This window comes from Hemitrygon akajei, chromosome 2 (assembly GCF_048418815.1).
Source record: "Hemitrygon akajei chromosome 2, sHemAka1.3, whole genome shotgun sequence".
Taxonomy (NCBI): Eukaryota; Metazoa; Chordata; class Chondrichthyes; order Myliobatiformes; family Dasyatidae; genus Hemitrygon; species Hemitrygon akajei.
This window is the reverse complement of record NC_133125.1, coordinates 144,106,920-144,123,056: the sequence shown is the minus strand read 5'-3', so window position 1 is coordinate 144,123,056 and position 16,137 is coordinate 144,106,920. Positions and strand designations below refer to the sequence as shown.

At 50.9% G+C, this 16,137-nt stretch overlaps 1 protein-coding gene and 1 non-coding gene across 2 annotated transcripts in view; both read left to right on the top strand.

Moving 5' to 3' along the window:
* LOC140716356 (uncharacterized) overlaps positions 1-14,583 on the top strand; it is a 66,303-nt gene extending 51,720 nt beyond the window's left edge. Inside the window, exons 33-40 of the mRNA XM_073029009.1 lie at positions 1,432-1,503; positions 1,616-1,744; positions 3,187-3,285; positions 4,833-5,045; positions 7,043-7,220; positions 8,711-8,825; positions 11,044-11,216; positions 12,353-14,583. Of these exons, the coding sequence (XP_072885110.1) occupies positions 1,432-1,503; positions 1,616-1,744; positions 3,187-3,285; positions 4,833-5,045; positions 7,043-7,220; positions 8,711-8,825; positions 11,044-11,216; positions 12,353-12,434 (1,061 nt within the window). The 3' untranslated portion in view covers positions 12,435-14,583. The remainder of the gene's footprint in view (positions 1-1,431; positions 1,504-1,615; positions 1,745-3,186; positions 3,286-4,832; positions 5,046-7,042; positions 7,221-8,710; positions 8,826-11,043; positions 11,217-12,352) is intronic.
* trnad-guc (transfer RNA aspartic acid (anticodon GUC)) lies at positions 11,407-11,478 on the top strand. The gene has a single exon. It is a non-coding gene; the product is annotated as a tRNA-Asp (tRNA).
* Positions 14,584-16,137: the final 1,554 nt, after the last annotated feature.

Genomic DNA, 16,137 nt, shown 5'->3' with positions numbered 1-16,137 from the left:
TTGTGAAAGTTACTCACAACTCCTGCAGCCCGACAGAAGGGTTTTCAGTGGTTAAGGAGAGGGATCCCGGTGCACCAGGGCTGTTGGCTACATCCACAGCTTTCCTGCACAGGCACTCTCCAACCACAGCTCCTGAACACAAATCACAGCTCTGTGATCCACACCAGCCAAAGACAGATCTTCTTGGCTGCCATTCGCATAAGGGGTATCAACAAGCTGACCCTGGCCCAACAGGTGACCCCCCCCCCCCCCCCAAGGCAATACTGACCTTCGGACTTTGTTGGATCCTGCTGTTTCTGTGATACGAACGCCCTTCGGAAGTCAAGAATGAGGCACAAGATTATGGGATTTTATTAAGTGTTACAAGAATAGAGATCAAAGAAAGAGGAGACGAGATCTAAGAGAAGACAAAAGGCAAAACTGTCATGGTCCTGTCAAACTCAGACTTGAGATAACAAAATTCCAGTGTTAACAATTAACCTAAATAACCTGTTCAAGTGGCATGACACCAGCTTCTGAAAACTGGGAAGTTTCTAGAAAAATACAGATCCAACGCTACCTTAATTACTGGAAAATTCGCTAAACAAGGTGATTATATTAATACATAAATAAGAACAGTAAAGTTAAGCTACAAGAAAAATAACAAATCTAGACTCTAGTGGACAAATAAATCAAGTCAAGTCACTTTTTATTGTCATTTTGACCATAGCTGCTGGTACAGTACATAGTAAAAATGCGACAACGTTTTTCAGGACCATGGTGTTACATGACACAGTACAAAAACTACACTGAACTACGTAAAAACACAGAAACAAGAACTACACTAGACTACAGACCTACCCAGGACTGCATAAAGTGCACAAAACAGTGCAGGCATTATAAACAAGACAATAGGCACAGTAAGAGACTCATTCCACCGAGATGCAACACTGAGCGTCACAGGAAGTCATTCCTGCCTGTGGCCATCAAACTTTACAACTCCTCCCTTGGAGTGTCAGACACCCTGAGCCAATATGCTGGTCCTGGACTTATTTCCACTTGGAATAATTTACTTATTATTATTTAATTATTTATAGTTTTATATTGCTATATTTCTACACTATTCTTGGTTGGTGCGACTGTAACGAAACCCAATTTCTCTCGGGATCAATAAAGTATGCCTGTCTGTCTGTCTAGAGGGCAGTAAGTTGGTGTCAGTCCAGGCTCTGGGTATTGAGGAGTCTGATGGCTTGGGGGAAGAAACTGTTACATAATCTGGTCATGAGAGCCCGAATGCTTCGGTGCCTTTTCCCAGATGGCAGGAGGGAGTAGAGTTTGTATGAGGGAAGCTAAGCTGATGGATCTAGATGGGAAAACCAGGAGAAGGCCTGGTATGTTTGAGCCAAGTGGCCTGTGTTATCAGTTGCATCATTCTCACAAATGTCTTTCCAGGGTCGAAAGGCTCATCAGGCCCTCCCGGATTACCCGGCATACAGGGCGACAGAGGATCACCAGGACAGCAAGGTAAGCCCCCCCCCCCCCCCCCATCAACACGCCTCCAGCACTCAATGTCAAGCCCTGTTTGGGACCCTCACACACTGACAAGTCCACTCACTATACGTTGCTTGATTGGCAGGCAATCCGGGACCCCCAGGACCTCAGGGACCGTTACAGATTGTGAAGGGACTTCCTGGGTTGCCCGGACCAGCAGGATGGAAAGGAGAAAAGGGATCTCCTGGGCTTTTAGGAAGCAAAGGTGACACAGGTAAGAAAAGTGCAAGGTGCCGGAGGGATATTAGTTAGGAGTCTACCGATAAAGGACTGCAAGTCACAGGAGAGGGCGTCACCTGCCATTCAGCAAGGGCAGGGCCAATCCTTCGACTGATCTCCACCTTTAACTTGGTCACCTGATATTGAGCGTCTTGAAACCTGTTCTTCTCGGTGTCTCAGCACCAATGGCACCGAGGGTTCCGAAGATTCTCCTCCCGCTGAGCGAAGAGAGTGCTTCTCGGCTGTGCTAAATATTGACCCCTTACAAGGAGAGTGGCGACAAGAAAGCAGCATTCGTCATCCAGGCCATTCTCCCTTCTCACTACACCATCAGACAGGAGGAACAGGAGCCTTAGGTCCCACACCAGCAGGTTCAGGAACAGTTATCACCCTTCAACCATCAGCCTATCGAAGCAGCATGGATAACTCCACTCACCTCAACTCCGAACTGATTCCCCTACCCAGGGACTCTACAACTGGTGTTCTCGGTATCATTTATTTATTTATTTATTTATTTATTTCTACAATTTAGTGCATTGGCTGTTTGTCAGTCTTTAATATGTATAGTTTTTCCCCATGAATTCAATTGTAATTCTTTATTTTCTTGTAAATGCCTGCGTGCCAATGAAGTATATGGTGACATATACTTTAATAACAAATTTACTTTGGGAAGGATTCCCACCTCCCTGGGTGAAGAAATTGCTCCTCAGCTGTTGTAAATATGGACCCCTTACCCTGAGACTGGCCCCCTGACCCAAGGGAACAGCCTTTCAACGTCCACCCTCTCCTTCCACTGCGTCCCAGACACACTCGGCATGGAAGCTGGCCCGTCCGCCCAACCATCGTCTACCCACTTAAACCAACCACCCATCATTCCCATTTTTTAAATCTCCCCATAATCCCACCAACTTACCCCACAGATTCTGCACAGTGCCCACGCACTAGGAATAATTTACGGTGGCTAATTAACCAACTGACCGGCATAATCTTTGGAATGTGGGAGGAAAGTGGAACACCTGGAGGAACTTTACACAGTCACAGAGGGAGAACGTGCGAACTCCACACGGACAACACCCGAGGTCGGTATTGAACCTGGGGTGTCTGGAAGCCACTTGCTGTCTCTTATCTTTCAGCAAGCTCACAAAGAGAGCATCGCTCCTTCGTCTAATATCTATTACGTGGCAAGCTTCCTCAGTGTCTCTGTGTAGGGCCATCTCCTCATTAGCAGGAAATCACTGCATGACCCTGCTACTTACCTGGGCCAGGAGGTACACAGGGGTGATGTGCACTGCCCCACAGTTCACCTGTGAACCTGTGGGCATCCGTTCAGCTGTGTGCAAAGGCGGACGATCATTCTATTCCCACCGTTACAATCCCAGTCTCTATGATTCCTGTAGGTTACTGGGAGTATCAATGGTCACTGTATTGCCCCCTCAGGTTTCCCAGGCCCACCGGGAGAACCTGGTGATGTAGGACCTCCGGGCTTTGAAGGAAGACCTGGGCAGAAAGGAGAGAGTGGACGAAACGGACCAACAGGTACAGAACCTTTCCAATACTTCCTGTGTATGTGTGATGTCATGGAACAGACCCTACCCAAACAATTCCCATTTAACTAGGCCACCTCTGTCCCAGCGATAACCTTCCCAAGAATAAGAAACTTGACTTGCTTAAAAACTTAATTTTTATTGGCCAGTCCTGTGATGTTGGCATTGGCCCGTCGGTTTACATGGTTTGTCATCAGGACCAGCTCCGGTCTGCAGCTCCATCTCATCCACTGGTTGGGTACATCATCAACCTGACGTCTCTGTGTGGGGGAAAATCCACGTTTGACTTGCCATTTTTATTTAGAGAATCACCATGGTTACAGGCCCTTCCAGCCTGACAAGGCCGTGCTGCCCTGTTACACCCACACGACCAATTAACCTGAGTGTGGGAGGAAACCTCGCAGTCACCAGGAGAAAGTACAAACTCCTCACAGACAGAAGAGGGAATTGAACCCAGGTCGTTGCTGCTGTAACAGCGTTACGCTACGCTACCCTGCCATTTAACCCGAGCCACCAGGGCTCCCTACAGCTCAGGAGGGAAGGGGAAGATCCACTGATGAGCCGAGGGTTTGCTTGCTCTGACCAACCTTTGGGAATTATAGTTGCTCGGGTTCCTCTATCTCAGTCGAAGTCCTTTAATTTACATGGGGATATTCAGGGAGCAGGGAGAATCCTTTGGGAAAAGTTATTACATCCAAATTCACTTTCAATACCTGGGTAGCACAGGCAAGTCTGTCCCTAGGAGTGAGCTGCTGCCTGCTACCCTTCTGACAGTGCTGGTGGGGAGCATTCTTAATCCGGGAACTCCCCATGCCCAACCCCACCAGCACCGTGGCAGCAATTATTTCACCAGAAGGACAGTTGTGATGCAAGGCAGCAGCTCACGCCCTCCTTCCCAAGGAGAAACGGAGGAACGTCGGGGTGCCGTGCGACTCAGAGGGAAATCTGCGGAAGGCGGATCTCCCCTGCACCCGCTCTCCTTGTCCTTCCAACTGGGAGGGAGGAGTGGCAGGTTTCGGAGGTGCTGTGGGAATACCCTGGAGTGCACCTTGCACGCTGCACCCACAGTGGGTGGACGGAGAGCTTCGGGTGCTGGATGGAGTGTTGGCCAAACCGGTGCGGGGCTGGAGGGAGCTACTTTGCGGTGTGTGCTTGGGGACAAACTCAGGAGTAAAAAACCCAACATATTGATAAACCTCCTTCCTCGTGGTGAATCTAGTTTGGCGTTTGACAATCGACTCCAGGCACTGGGAGACAGTAACCGAAGGCCCCTCAGCCCCTCAAACCTGTTCTGCTGATCCACTGACCTGTCTTTTCTCCAGAGCACTCTGTCTGCCTGGTTCATAGGAGTCCTTCAGTTTCCCATCGGGACACAGAATTCCAGACCTCCTGCATCCTGCTAATGGATAGACCATGGAAGGGGTCTCCATCCATCTACCAGCTCTCCTGACTATTCCCAACACTCGGATCACCCAGAGAGGGACTGCCCTGGTTTGTGGCCTCTCCTCTCCCCTGACCATTGCTTCTCTTTGTTCTAAGGTCCAAAAGGAAATCCGGGACCCAGGGGTCCGGAGGGAACACCAGGCCCTCGGGGACATCCGGGCCCACCGTCTATCGCCCACGGCTTCCTTGTGACACGCCACAGTCAGACGACGCATATTCCCACATGCCCTCATGGAACGTCGAAAATCTATGATGGGTTCTCCCTGCTCTATGTGCAGGGCAACGAGAGGGCCCATGGACAGGACCTGGGTGAGGAACCGAGGCCCAAAGGGCTCCAGCATATATCTTCCCTCTTAGGCTCGCCTGGTCCAGCTTGGCTGTAGTTTTCATCTTGGGCTCGCGCTTTCCGTCTTGCCTGCACTTTCCATCTTGGGCTCGCGCTTTCCGTCTTGCATACACTTCCCATCTCGGGCTTGCGCTTTTGTCTTGCATACACTTTCCATCTCGGGCTCGCGCTTTTGTCTTGCATGCACTTTCCATCTTGGGCTCGCGCTTTCCGTCTTGCATACACTTCCCATCTCGGGCTTGCGCTTTTGTCTTGCATACACTTTCCATTTCGGGCTCGCGCTTTTGTCTTGCATACACTTTCCATCCCGGGCTCGCGCTTTTGTCTTGCATGCACTTTCCATCCCGGGCTCGCGCTTTTGTCTTGCATGCACTTTCCATCCCGGGCTCGCACTTTTGTCTTGCATACACTTTCCATCTCGGGCTCGCGCTTTTGTCTTGCATACACTTTCCATCCCGGGCTCGCGCTTTTGTCTTGCATGCACTTTCCATCCCGGGCTCGCACTTTTGTCTTGCATACACTTTCCATCTCGGGCTCGCGCTTTCCGTCTTGCATACACTTCCCATCTCGGGCTTGCGCTTTTGTCTTGCATACACTTTCCATCTCGGGCTCGCACTTTTGTCTTGCATACACTTTCCATCTCGGGCTCGCGCTTTTGTCTTGCATACACTTTCCATCCCGGGCTCGCGCTTTTGTCTTGCATACACTTTCCATCTCGGGCTTGTGCTTTTGTCTTGCATGCACTTTCCATCTCGGGCTTGCGCTTTTGTCTTGCATACACTTTCCATCTCGGGCTCGCGCTTTTGTCTTGCATACACTTTCCATCCCGGGCTCGTGCTTTTGTCTTGCATACACTTTCCATCCCGGGCTCGTGCTTTTGTCTTGCATACACTTTCCATCCCGGGCTCGTGCTTTTGTCTTGCATGCACTTTCCATCCCGGGCTCGCACTTTTGTCTTGCATACACTTTCCATCCCGGGCTCGTGCTTTTGTCTTGCATACACTTTCCATCCCGGGCTCGTGCTTTTGTCTTGCATACACTTTCCATCCCGGGCTCGCGCTTTTGTCTTGCATACACTTTCCATCCCGGGCTCGTGCTTTTGTCTTGCATACACTTTCCATCCCGGGCTCGTGCTTTTGTCTTGCATACACTTTCCATCCCGGGCTCGTGCTTTTGTCTTGCATGCACTTTCCATCTCGGGCTCGTGCTTTCCGTCTTGCATGCACTTTCCATCTCGGGCTCGTGCTTTCCGTCTTGCATGCACTTTCCATCTCGGGCTCGTGCTTTCCGTCTTGCATACACTTTCCATCTCGGGCTCGTGCTTTCCGTCTTGCATGCACTTTCCATCTCGGGCTCGCGCTTTCCGTCTTGCATACACTTTCCATCCCGGGCTCGTGCTTTTGTCTTGCATACACTTTCCATCCCGGGCTCGTGCTTTTGTCTTGCATACACTTTCCATCCCGGGCTCGTGCTTTTGTCTTGCATACACTTTCCATCCCGGGCTCGTGCTTTTGTCTTGCATACACTTTCCATCCCGGGCTCGTGCTTTTGTTTTGCATGCACTTTCCATCTCGGGCTTGTGCTTTTGTTTTGCATGCACTTTCCATCTCGGGCTCGTGCTTTCCGTCTTGCATGCACTTTCCATCTCGGGCTCGTGCTTTCCGTCTTGCATACACTTCCCATCTCGGGCTTGCGCTTTTGTCTTGCATACACTTTCCATCTCGGGCTTGCGCTTTCTGTCTTGCATACACTTCCCATCTCGGGCTTGCGCTTTTGTCTTGCATACACTTTCCATTTCGGGCTTGCGCTTTCTGTCTTGCATGCACTTTCCATCTCGGGCTCGCGCTTTTGTCTTGCATGCACTTTCCATCTCGGGCTCGCGCTCTCCGTCTTGCACGCAGGCTTTCTGTTCTACACACACATCTCCAACCTGACCTGACTCTGACATCTGGCCCTGCAGGCACGGCGGGCAGCTGCCTGCGAAGGTTCAGCACCATGCCTTTCCTCTTCTGCAACATCAACAACGTCTGCAACTTCGCTTCGAGAAACGACTACTCCTACTGGCTGACCACGCCGGAGCCAATGCCGATGAGCATGGCTCCTGTCACTGGTCAGACCATAAAGTCATTCATCAGCAGGTGAGGCTGCAGCTCTTTTGGGACTGGGGGTATAAATGGGTTCACAGGACCTTCTGGGTGCACCAGCCATTCGGCCCATTGCACCTGTTCTGGAAGAAGCTTTTCCATCAGTCCCACTTCCTTTCTGTTTCCCCACAGCCACGCACACGTACTCTTTATCTTTTCATCTGGTCTCCTTATGAAAGTTTCTGTTGAATCCGTTTGAACTGCCCCTCCAGGTAGCGTGCAAAAACCCAGCAACACACTACACAAAAAAAAAACAACCTCCCCTTCCCCTCTCCCCATTCCCACATTGATCAAGGTCAAGAAAACTCACCAACGCCTTTACTTCCTCAGGGAGCTCGAGAAATTCGGCATGTCCCCATTGACCCTCAGCAGCACCTTAGAAAGCAGGCTGCCTGTTGGCTTCGCAGCTTGGCACGGCGTTTGCACCTTGGCACGGCGACTGCTCTGCCCGTGGCTGCAAGAAACTGCAGAGAGTTGTGGGCACAGCTCAGCGCATCGTGAAAAACAGCCTCCCCTCCAGGGATGCTATCCACACATCCTACTGCCTCAATAAAGCAGGCAACATAATCAAAGACCCCCCCCCCCCACCCCAGACATTCTCTCCTCTCCCCCCTCCCAAGAAAGCGCGCACCGTCAGGCTCAGGGACAGCTTCTATCCCACTGCTGTCAGAATCTGGAACAGACCTCTGGTACAAAGACCCCTGAGCTCACAATCTACCTTGTTTTTTCATCTTGCACTTTTTCCACTTACCTGCACTACACTTTTTTTTAAGGAGCTTTTCCACTTTATTCTGCATTATTGTTGTTTTTTTAATCTGATTCTACATCAATGATTTGATTTGTATAAACAGTATGTAAGACAAGATTTTCACTGTATCTTGGTACATGTGACAATAATAAACCGATTCCAATACCCTCCCCTCTGCTCCTGCATCTTCTCCCGATCTCCTTCACTCACGTTCTCTGGTCATTTGAAGAAGCGCTATGGCCAACAGAAGCAGCTTCACACATGGGGCTGGAGTTTGCTCTTTGCTGAATGCTCCAGAACACGAGGTCAGCCTCTGAATCCTGGCTCAACTGAACAGACTGGCAGAAGCACACTGGGTATTTAAACCACAGGACCATACAACATAGGAGCAGAATTGGGCCATTCAGCCCATCGAGCCTTTCATCACGGCTGTTTTATTTCCCATACTCCTGCCTTCACCCCCTAACCTCTGACATCCTTAACTGATCAAAAACCTACTGAACCTCTGCTTTAAATATACCCAATGACAATTTCCACAGCGGATTACATTCTCATTTACAGAGGAAGGTTTGAATAGTTGGGCTGTTTTTGGGAATCTAGCAGGAGCTCCGTGGCCAAGACCGTGGGGAGTGGGTTCGGGTTCAGTGTGGATTGGGTCAGCTGCTGGCCTTCTCCGATCAGAGTTACTGAGCGGTGTTGGACCCTGAATAACCTGCGTCCTGTTGCACTTCCGCAGATGTTCGGTCTGTGAAGCCTCAGCCATGGTGATTGCTGTTCACAGCCAAACGATTCAAATCCCGCTCTGCCCCAACGGCTGGTATTCCCTATGGATTGGATATTCCTTCATGATGGTAAGTGTCTGGCCATCCGTTTCAGATGGGGCAGCTAGCATCAGCTTCAGGCAAAAGGAGTTGGTAGAACCTCCTCCTGCTTCTGGACCCCTGGCTATTGAGCTGCCCGTGTAGTCGCGGACTGTGGTTTGAGTTACCATCCCGGTTTGCTTTCTGCACAAAAGTCTTCACAGATAATATTCTCCAATCATTTGCCTCCTCTCCAGGGTGACACTCACTCAGTAATGCCCCACCCCACAGCGCGACCCTCACTCAGAAACACCCTCGCATGACCCTCCCTCGGCGATGGGCCCCACAGCGCGACCCTCCCTCGGCGACGGGCCCCACAGCACGACCCTCCCTCGGCGACGGGCCCCACAGCGCGACCCTCACTCAGAAACATCCTCGCATGACCCTCCCTCGGCGACGGGCCCCACAGCGTGACCCTCCCTCGGCGACGGGCCCCACAGCGCGACCCTCCCTCGGCGACGGGCCCCACAGCGCGACCCTCCCTCGGCGACAGGCCCCACAGCGCGACCCTCCCTCGGCGACGGGCCCCACAGCGCGACCCTCCCTCACCAATGTCCCTTTTTTTAACTGAAGGCACACACTCAATGATTCAGGAACAGTTTCTTCCCCTCTGCCATCGATTTCTGAATGGACATTGAACCCACAAACACTACCTCACTACTTCTTTTTGTTTTTATTTTGTACTACTTATTTAATTTAACCACTTAAAATACTGTATATATACTTACTGTAATCACAGTTTTTTCTCTATTATAATGTATTGCAAAGTACTGCTGCCACAAAGACAACAGATTTCATGACGTATGCCAGTGATATTAAACGTGATTCTGATTCTGCTCTACTTCATGGCATCCCAAATATGTTCTGCCTTTTCCCTGAAGAAAAAGCTACTGAATTTGAGTATGGTATAATAAATCAAAAAATCACACACTTTATTTCAAATGCAGAGGAATTAAAATTGAGCTCTAGGTCTCTCAGATTAAGAGTGGAGGGATTCACTGGAATATGATAATCCTGAGTGATGGGAAGTGTGATGGAATTTTTGAAAATCTGTATACATTCTGTTTCCAAAGGAGACTAATACCACCTGAGAAGGAGTAACTCTGAGGGAGCTCTGTTTCTACTCAAAGATATTATTTTTGTTCAGGACAGCACCAAGAATCAGGAAATACTATCACTCAGGCAAGAAAAAAGCTGAAAATTAAATGTGACTTTAAATAGCATAACAACAGAAATGGTTTTAGCATAGAAGAACTCCCCCAATAGCTTACAAACATATTCCAACGTCAGAAACCTCTTATTCAAAGAGAGAAGTTGGGTCTTGTCAACACGTACAAACAAGCTGGATGAACTCAGCAGGTCGGGGGCCCGAAACGTTGACTGCTCATTTCCACATGCTGCTCGACCTGCTGAGTTCATCCAGCTTGTTTGTACGTGTTGATTTGACCACAGCATCTGCAGGGTACTTTGTGCATCAGGGAGTCTGGGGTGGCGATCGACAGAGGAACATGGGGTTCAAGTCCACAGCTCCCTGAAAGTGGTTTCACTGCAGGACAAAGACTTGCCGTCATAGACCTAAGTGTACAAGCTGGGGCATCGTGTCACCGTTGGTCAAAACATAGATGATTCACACTTGGAGTGTTGTGTAAATTCTGCCCAACACTCTACAGCTGAGATGTGGGTCAAGAGAAAGGGTGTAGAGGAGGTTCTCCAGGAGAATCTGCTGCCGGGGACGGAGAGCTGTGGTTACAGAGTGGATCGGCTGGGTTTATAAACCTTATAGAGGTTTATAAAATTCCAACATTTCATAAGTCATCGGACGCTCCGGCACAGAAACACGCCCTTCGGCCCGTCCAGTTCGTGCCGACTCGTTAATCTACCTCGTCCAATGGACCTCCACACAGTGAGGGTTATAGTTAGGGTTTCACTCCCCAGGGCAGGGGAGTCCAGAACTAGAGCAAGTTTAAAGAGAGGGAAGCAATTTAAAGACGATCTGAGAGACAAGGTTTTCACAACATAGCGTGCTGGGTATCTGGAACGAGGATCTAATGTGGACAAATGGAGATTAGTGTATGGGGACATCACGGTCAGTATGGTCGAGGTGGGCCGAAGGGCCGTTTCTATGACTCCGTCTGGTGTGGAGGTCTGTGCGCCGTTACTTGCATTTGCTGGAAAGGTTATTTAAGCCCGTCTTTCTCTCCGTATCCAGCACACCAGCTCCGGCGCCGAGGGCTCCGGACAGGCCCTGTCATCGCCCGGTTCGTGCCTGGAATCGTTCCGCACCGCTCCCTTCATCGAGTGCCACGGCCGGGGAACCTGCAATTACTACGCAAACTCCTACAGCTTCTGGCTGGCGACTGTGGAGACGACAGAAATGTTCAGGTAGGTGAGAGGATAGACAGTCTGTGTCACCGCTGAACCAGATTCCGCCCGCGGGCTCTGCACAAAGGGAGAAAGTCCTGCGGTCATACAGAGGCGCTCCCAACTCGCACAGTGCGTTCAGCAACTTTTCCTGCGGAAACGCAGTCATGCTGGTATCATCAGCCAAAATGTTGAACAGTGTAACATCGAGTCCTCGGTAGTATAGTGGTTAGTATCCCCGCCTGTCACGCGGGAGACCGGGGTTCAATTCCCCGCCGGGGAGGATTTCAGTTTTAAATGGACAACAGTTAGCTTATCATTTTGCAGCTCCAGCGAACGGGTTCCATTCTCGTCGCTATCTCCAAGGAGTTTGTATGCTCACTCCGTTACTTTATCCATTTCCTCCGGGTGCTTCGGCTTACTGCACTCCGAAAAGACAAACGGGTTAACTGGTCACATGGGTGTGATTGGGCCGGAAGACCCTGCTACCGTGTGGTAACGGTATCGCAGCGTGGGACGCAGTGTTCCAGCGCTGCGGCCATTTGGCATGCGATGACCGGCGATAATGCCGATTCTGATCCTACGGCCCTTGCGAATGAACCGGCCGGTGAAGCAGGAGGCCATTCAGTGCTCAGCCAAGTTCTGCCTTCGGTGAGACCGCGGCGGATCTGTGACCTCACCCCTCTGTTGGATGACCCGGCATCAGTTGTCATTTGCAGAAAAGAATTGCAGGTTTCACGCTTCCCGTTTACTGTCCCGTTCTTAACCGGGTCCGGGATGGCTGAACTAGTTTTCGACCGGGTTGCAAATAATTCCCACAGTTTTGCCGACCAAGGTTAATGCTGGCAAATGGGGTTAATATCGGTCAGCAGAGGCGCGGCGGGCTGAAAGACGGCTTTCGGCATTATACCACTCTCTTAACTCATTAATCTTTGAAGATTTGATTCCTTTGTTGCCGCCACTATGAGGACATCTGTACTTCTCCTGACTTCCCCTTCCCGGAGTCCACAATCAATTCCTTGGTCTTGAATTGTTACTGAGTGGTGAACCTCCGCTTTTAGATCTTTTTTAAACTCTCCTTGGAGAAGGGGCGGCGGCCGGTGTTTGGGGGTGGGGGGGGGGGGAAACACTGGCTTCTAACGTCTTCTCCGTTTCAGGAAACCGGAATCAGAGACGCTAAAAGCGGGAGAACTGCGGACGCGAATCAGCCGCTGTCAAGTCTGCATGAAGAAAACGTAAAGTCCCGGAGCCCCTCGGCGTGGTGTGGCTCACAACCCTCTCTCGGACTATGGTGCTATTTCTATAATAAAGCAGTATGACAATATCCTGTGTACCTCACCTGTATTATCCCGAAAAAAAAAACCAAGTGCATAGCAATAGGAACGGAGTATTGAAAGACAGAAAAAGCTTTAACCTGCAATGGCCCGGTGTCCTCCGCTCTCGGAACGATGATATAAGCTTCCCGCTACTGACATACTAAATGGCACCTTGTTCACTCAAACAATGCACTGAATGTTAACAGAAAGTAAATGCAGTCAGGCGAAGAGATGGCAGAGAGTTAAACGCGAGCCTGGGGTCCGGGTTCTTCGCTCCGGGCAGCCTCCGGCAGGGGAACTTGCCCCGGGGACACAGATGGGTGCTCGAACAGCCTTTAGCTGGGAGAGGACTCGTAGGCGGAACCGCCAGTTCTTCCATTACCCCATTTCTGTCCGATACCGTTTAATCCTCTTCCCATCTGCTTGCCGTACCTGTATAATATATACTAAATAGTTTCTATTTAAGATTTGCTGACCATGGGTGTGAGGAAGATGTGAAGACGGGGGTATTGGGTGACAGAAAGGGGGCGGCAGTGGTGTTTTGAGCATTGGGAATCCCTGGACTCCACTTCGTGTAGGAGGGAAGACGCAACGGTCCATGGGTGCTACACCCAGCACGCCTGGCCTCCCGTGGGTGCTCTCAGGTTTTGTGAGGTCAGCCCCGTTATTTAGTATATATTATGAAACTGTACACCAGGTGCTATGGATATACACTGTCTTTAACCTCTCCCGCTCTCAGTTGTCAGTAACTATGCTGGCTTCTCTATAGCTGCTACTCTACCATTAAGTTGCATTACTTTTAGCGTTATTTAAGGAAGGTTTATAAATGTCTGCGACTGTAATTAGCTCTTCACATCAGTGTTCCTGTGCCCAGTGGGAATGAGGCTCCAGTACAGCTCCCTCCCCGTAAATGTGTGGAAGTGGGGGGGGCCGGACTCTGTGGGCGGGACGGGGGGAGTTCTCCTCCCCGCCCTGCCCTTTACCACAGGATTTATTTTTTTTTTACCCCGGTAGCGCCTCTAAAAGTTGTTCCTGACCACTTTCCACACATTGCGTTAGTCGCTACTTGCACCAGCCACGTGTCTGTATGGGTCGGGGGTGATGCATGTGAGACCATAACGCACAGGAGCAGAATTTGGCCATTCGGCCCGTCCAGTCTGCTCCCCATTCCATCATGGCGGATTTATTTTCTCTCTCGACCCCACTCTCCTACCTTTGACACCCTTATTAATCAAGAACCGATCAACCTCCACTTTAAATGACTTGGCCTCCACAATCGTCTGTGGCAATTAATTCCCCGGCTAAGGAAATTCGTCCGTTCCAATGGGACGCCTTTGTAAGCTGAGGCTGTGCCCTCAGAGTGTGTTGTCTGCACATGGGTGCTTGGCATGAATCAGCCACAATTTCATTTGGTACCCTCTACTTTGGACGTAAAGGGGGCGGGGGTGGAGGTAGTTTGGTGGGAATGGGGCGGCTCATTGTAAATCAGCTTCAGCCGGTAGGTTACCCCAAGCGGCCAATGAACAGCCTGGTATCACCCATCACTTGGCAAGGTGTTAGTGACGGGTTAGTGCCTACGTGTAGAAAGGGGGGGGGGTGCAGAAACCATCTTGCTACTATAGGGTGGGTTTCCTGATGTTGTAGGTAAGACGTTACCCTGGGATGGCCGCCGAGGGTGTCGAGTTTCTGGTCGTGCCAACCTTCACGAGTTGTCCCGATCTGTAACGAGCTGTGTGTTCCCGCTGTTCCCGTGTTACCCACCTGTGGCAGAATGTTATTATCAGGGCTTTGTAAATGACATGTTGTACACTAGAACTGACCCCGCTCACCTAAGACGCCTTTTCTATATTTCTGTGTTTTTTTTTACTGTTTGTAAAATGTTTTATGTGGAAGTTGGCAGATGGCTTTGATGTGGAACAAGGTGACGGTCTCAGTCCGTGGACAACAGTCCGTGAACTCCGGGAGTTCAGCAGTTGCACACAGAGATCTGGGCTTTTTGTGCTAAATCTGATTTCCCCGGACTCAATTGTACATTATAAAAATTAAAATTAATAATTCTGTGGTTCAAACAATGTCTCTGTCTCGACTTCATTTCCAGGATCCTCCCCCCACCCCCTCACCACCACCGGGCTCTGCTGGGAGCCCAGTCTGCTCCCTGGCCCAGGGTGGGCTCCGGGAATGGCCGATAGCTTCTGTGTGTCACGGCCAGAATCCACGGTGGCCTCTTCCCTCTCAGTCCCAGGGATTTGTACTGAGACCTGTGCACTACCCGCAAAGCGATGATGCCGAGGGAGCGCCGCACTGGGGGGAGGGAGGGATACTCACTGTTAGGAGGGGCAGGAAGCGCTGCCAGGTGAAGGAAAATGCTGAAGGAGCAGTAAGGAGGGAGCGTCGTATGGTGGGGGATCAGTACTGAGGGAGCGCCGAACTTCGGGAGGCAGTGATGAGGGAGCGCCGCGCCGTAGGAAAATCAGTTTTTGGGGGATCCCCTACGTGTGGAGCGTAAAAGCACCACCACGCGAGGGGAAATTGTGAGGGATGGGGAGCGCCGCCGTGCTAAGGGAACGTTTCGGTGGCCGGGGTGGCGCCGAGGGACAGCGGCTCGGTAGGAGGTGCCATTCTGAGGGAGAATGGCCACCCAGGAAAACCAGTTGGTGGTCTCCTTGATGGCCGGGGCAAAGTTGGATGAGCGCCTAGGTGGGCGAGACAGTGGCGGTAGCTCCGTGGTGGACGGTCTGATCTGAGGGATCGCCACAGCAGGCGGGTCACATGGGGGGCATGGTGCTGAAGGTGGGCGGGGCAGCGTTCAGGGAAGGCCCCCTTGAGTGCCCTTATCAGAGGGACAAACCTTGCTAGCATTGTGAGTTGCGTCCGCTCCCTTGTGGGCGAGGCTCCCCCACCTCTCTCTCGCTCTTTCTTAATAACGGATTATTATTTCAAAACTAGGATTTATGACATACCTTTTTGATTTCTCCGACAAGCCGGTATCGCTGTCCAGGAGCAACCCAGTCGTACAGAAACACAGGCCCTGCTGCCCGACCAGTCCATGCCCACCCAGCTGCTCCCAATTTCCTTGCAACACGTACAAACATGCTGGAGGAACTCAGCAGGTCCGGCAGCATCCGTGGAAACGAGCAGTCAACGAAACGGGCCGAAGTCGCGTTGCTTTGACCCCAGCGTCTACAGTGTACTTTGTGTTCCCAATTTCCTGCGTCCGTCAGCAGGACGGACATGGCTGTGTATGATCAGCCATGATCACAGTGAATGGCGGTGCTGGCTAGAAGGGCCGAATGGCCACTCCTGCACCTACTGTCTAAGCCCCGCCCCTCCACATACTTAATTGTACCATCGTACCTGCCTCAACGTACACTTACCATCCTCTGCGCGAAAAAGTTGCTCCTGAGGCCCCTTTTAAATCTGTGGCCCTGGTTTTGGACTCCACTACCTTAGGGATAAGACTTTGATCATCCACCTTATCTATACTTCTCATAATTTTAAATAGTTCTATAAGCTGGCCCCTTGTTCTCCCGAGTTCCAATAAATACAGACCTGACCTGGCTAACCTCTCCCTTTAACTAATCCTGGCAACATTCCGGGTGATCTTTTCTCCGCTTATTCCATTTTAT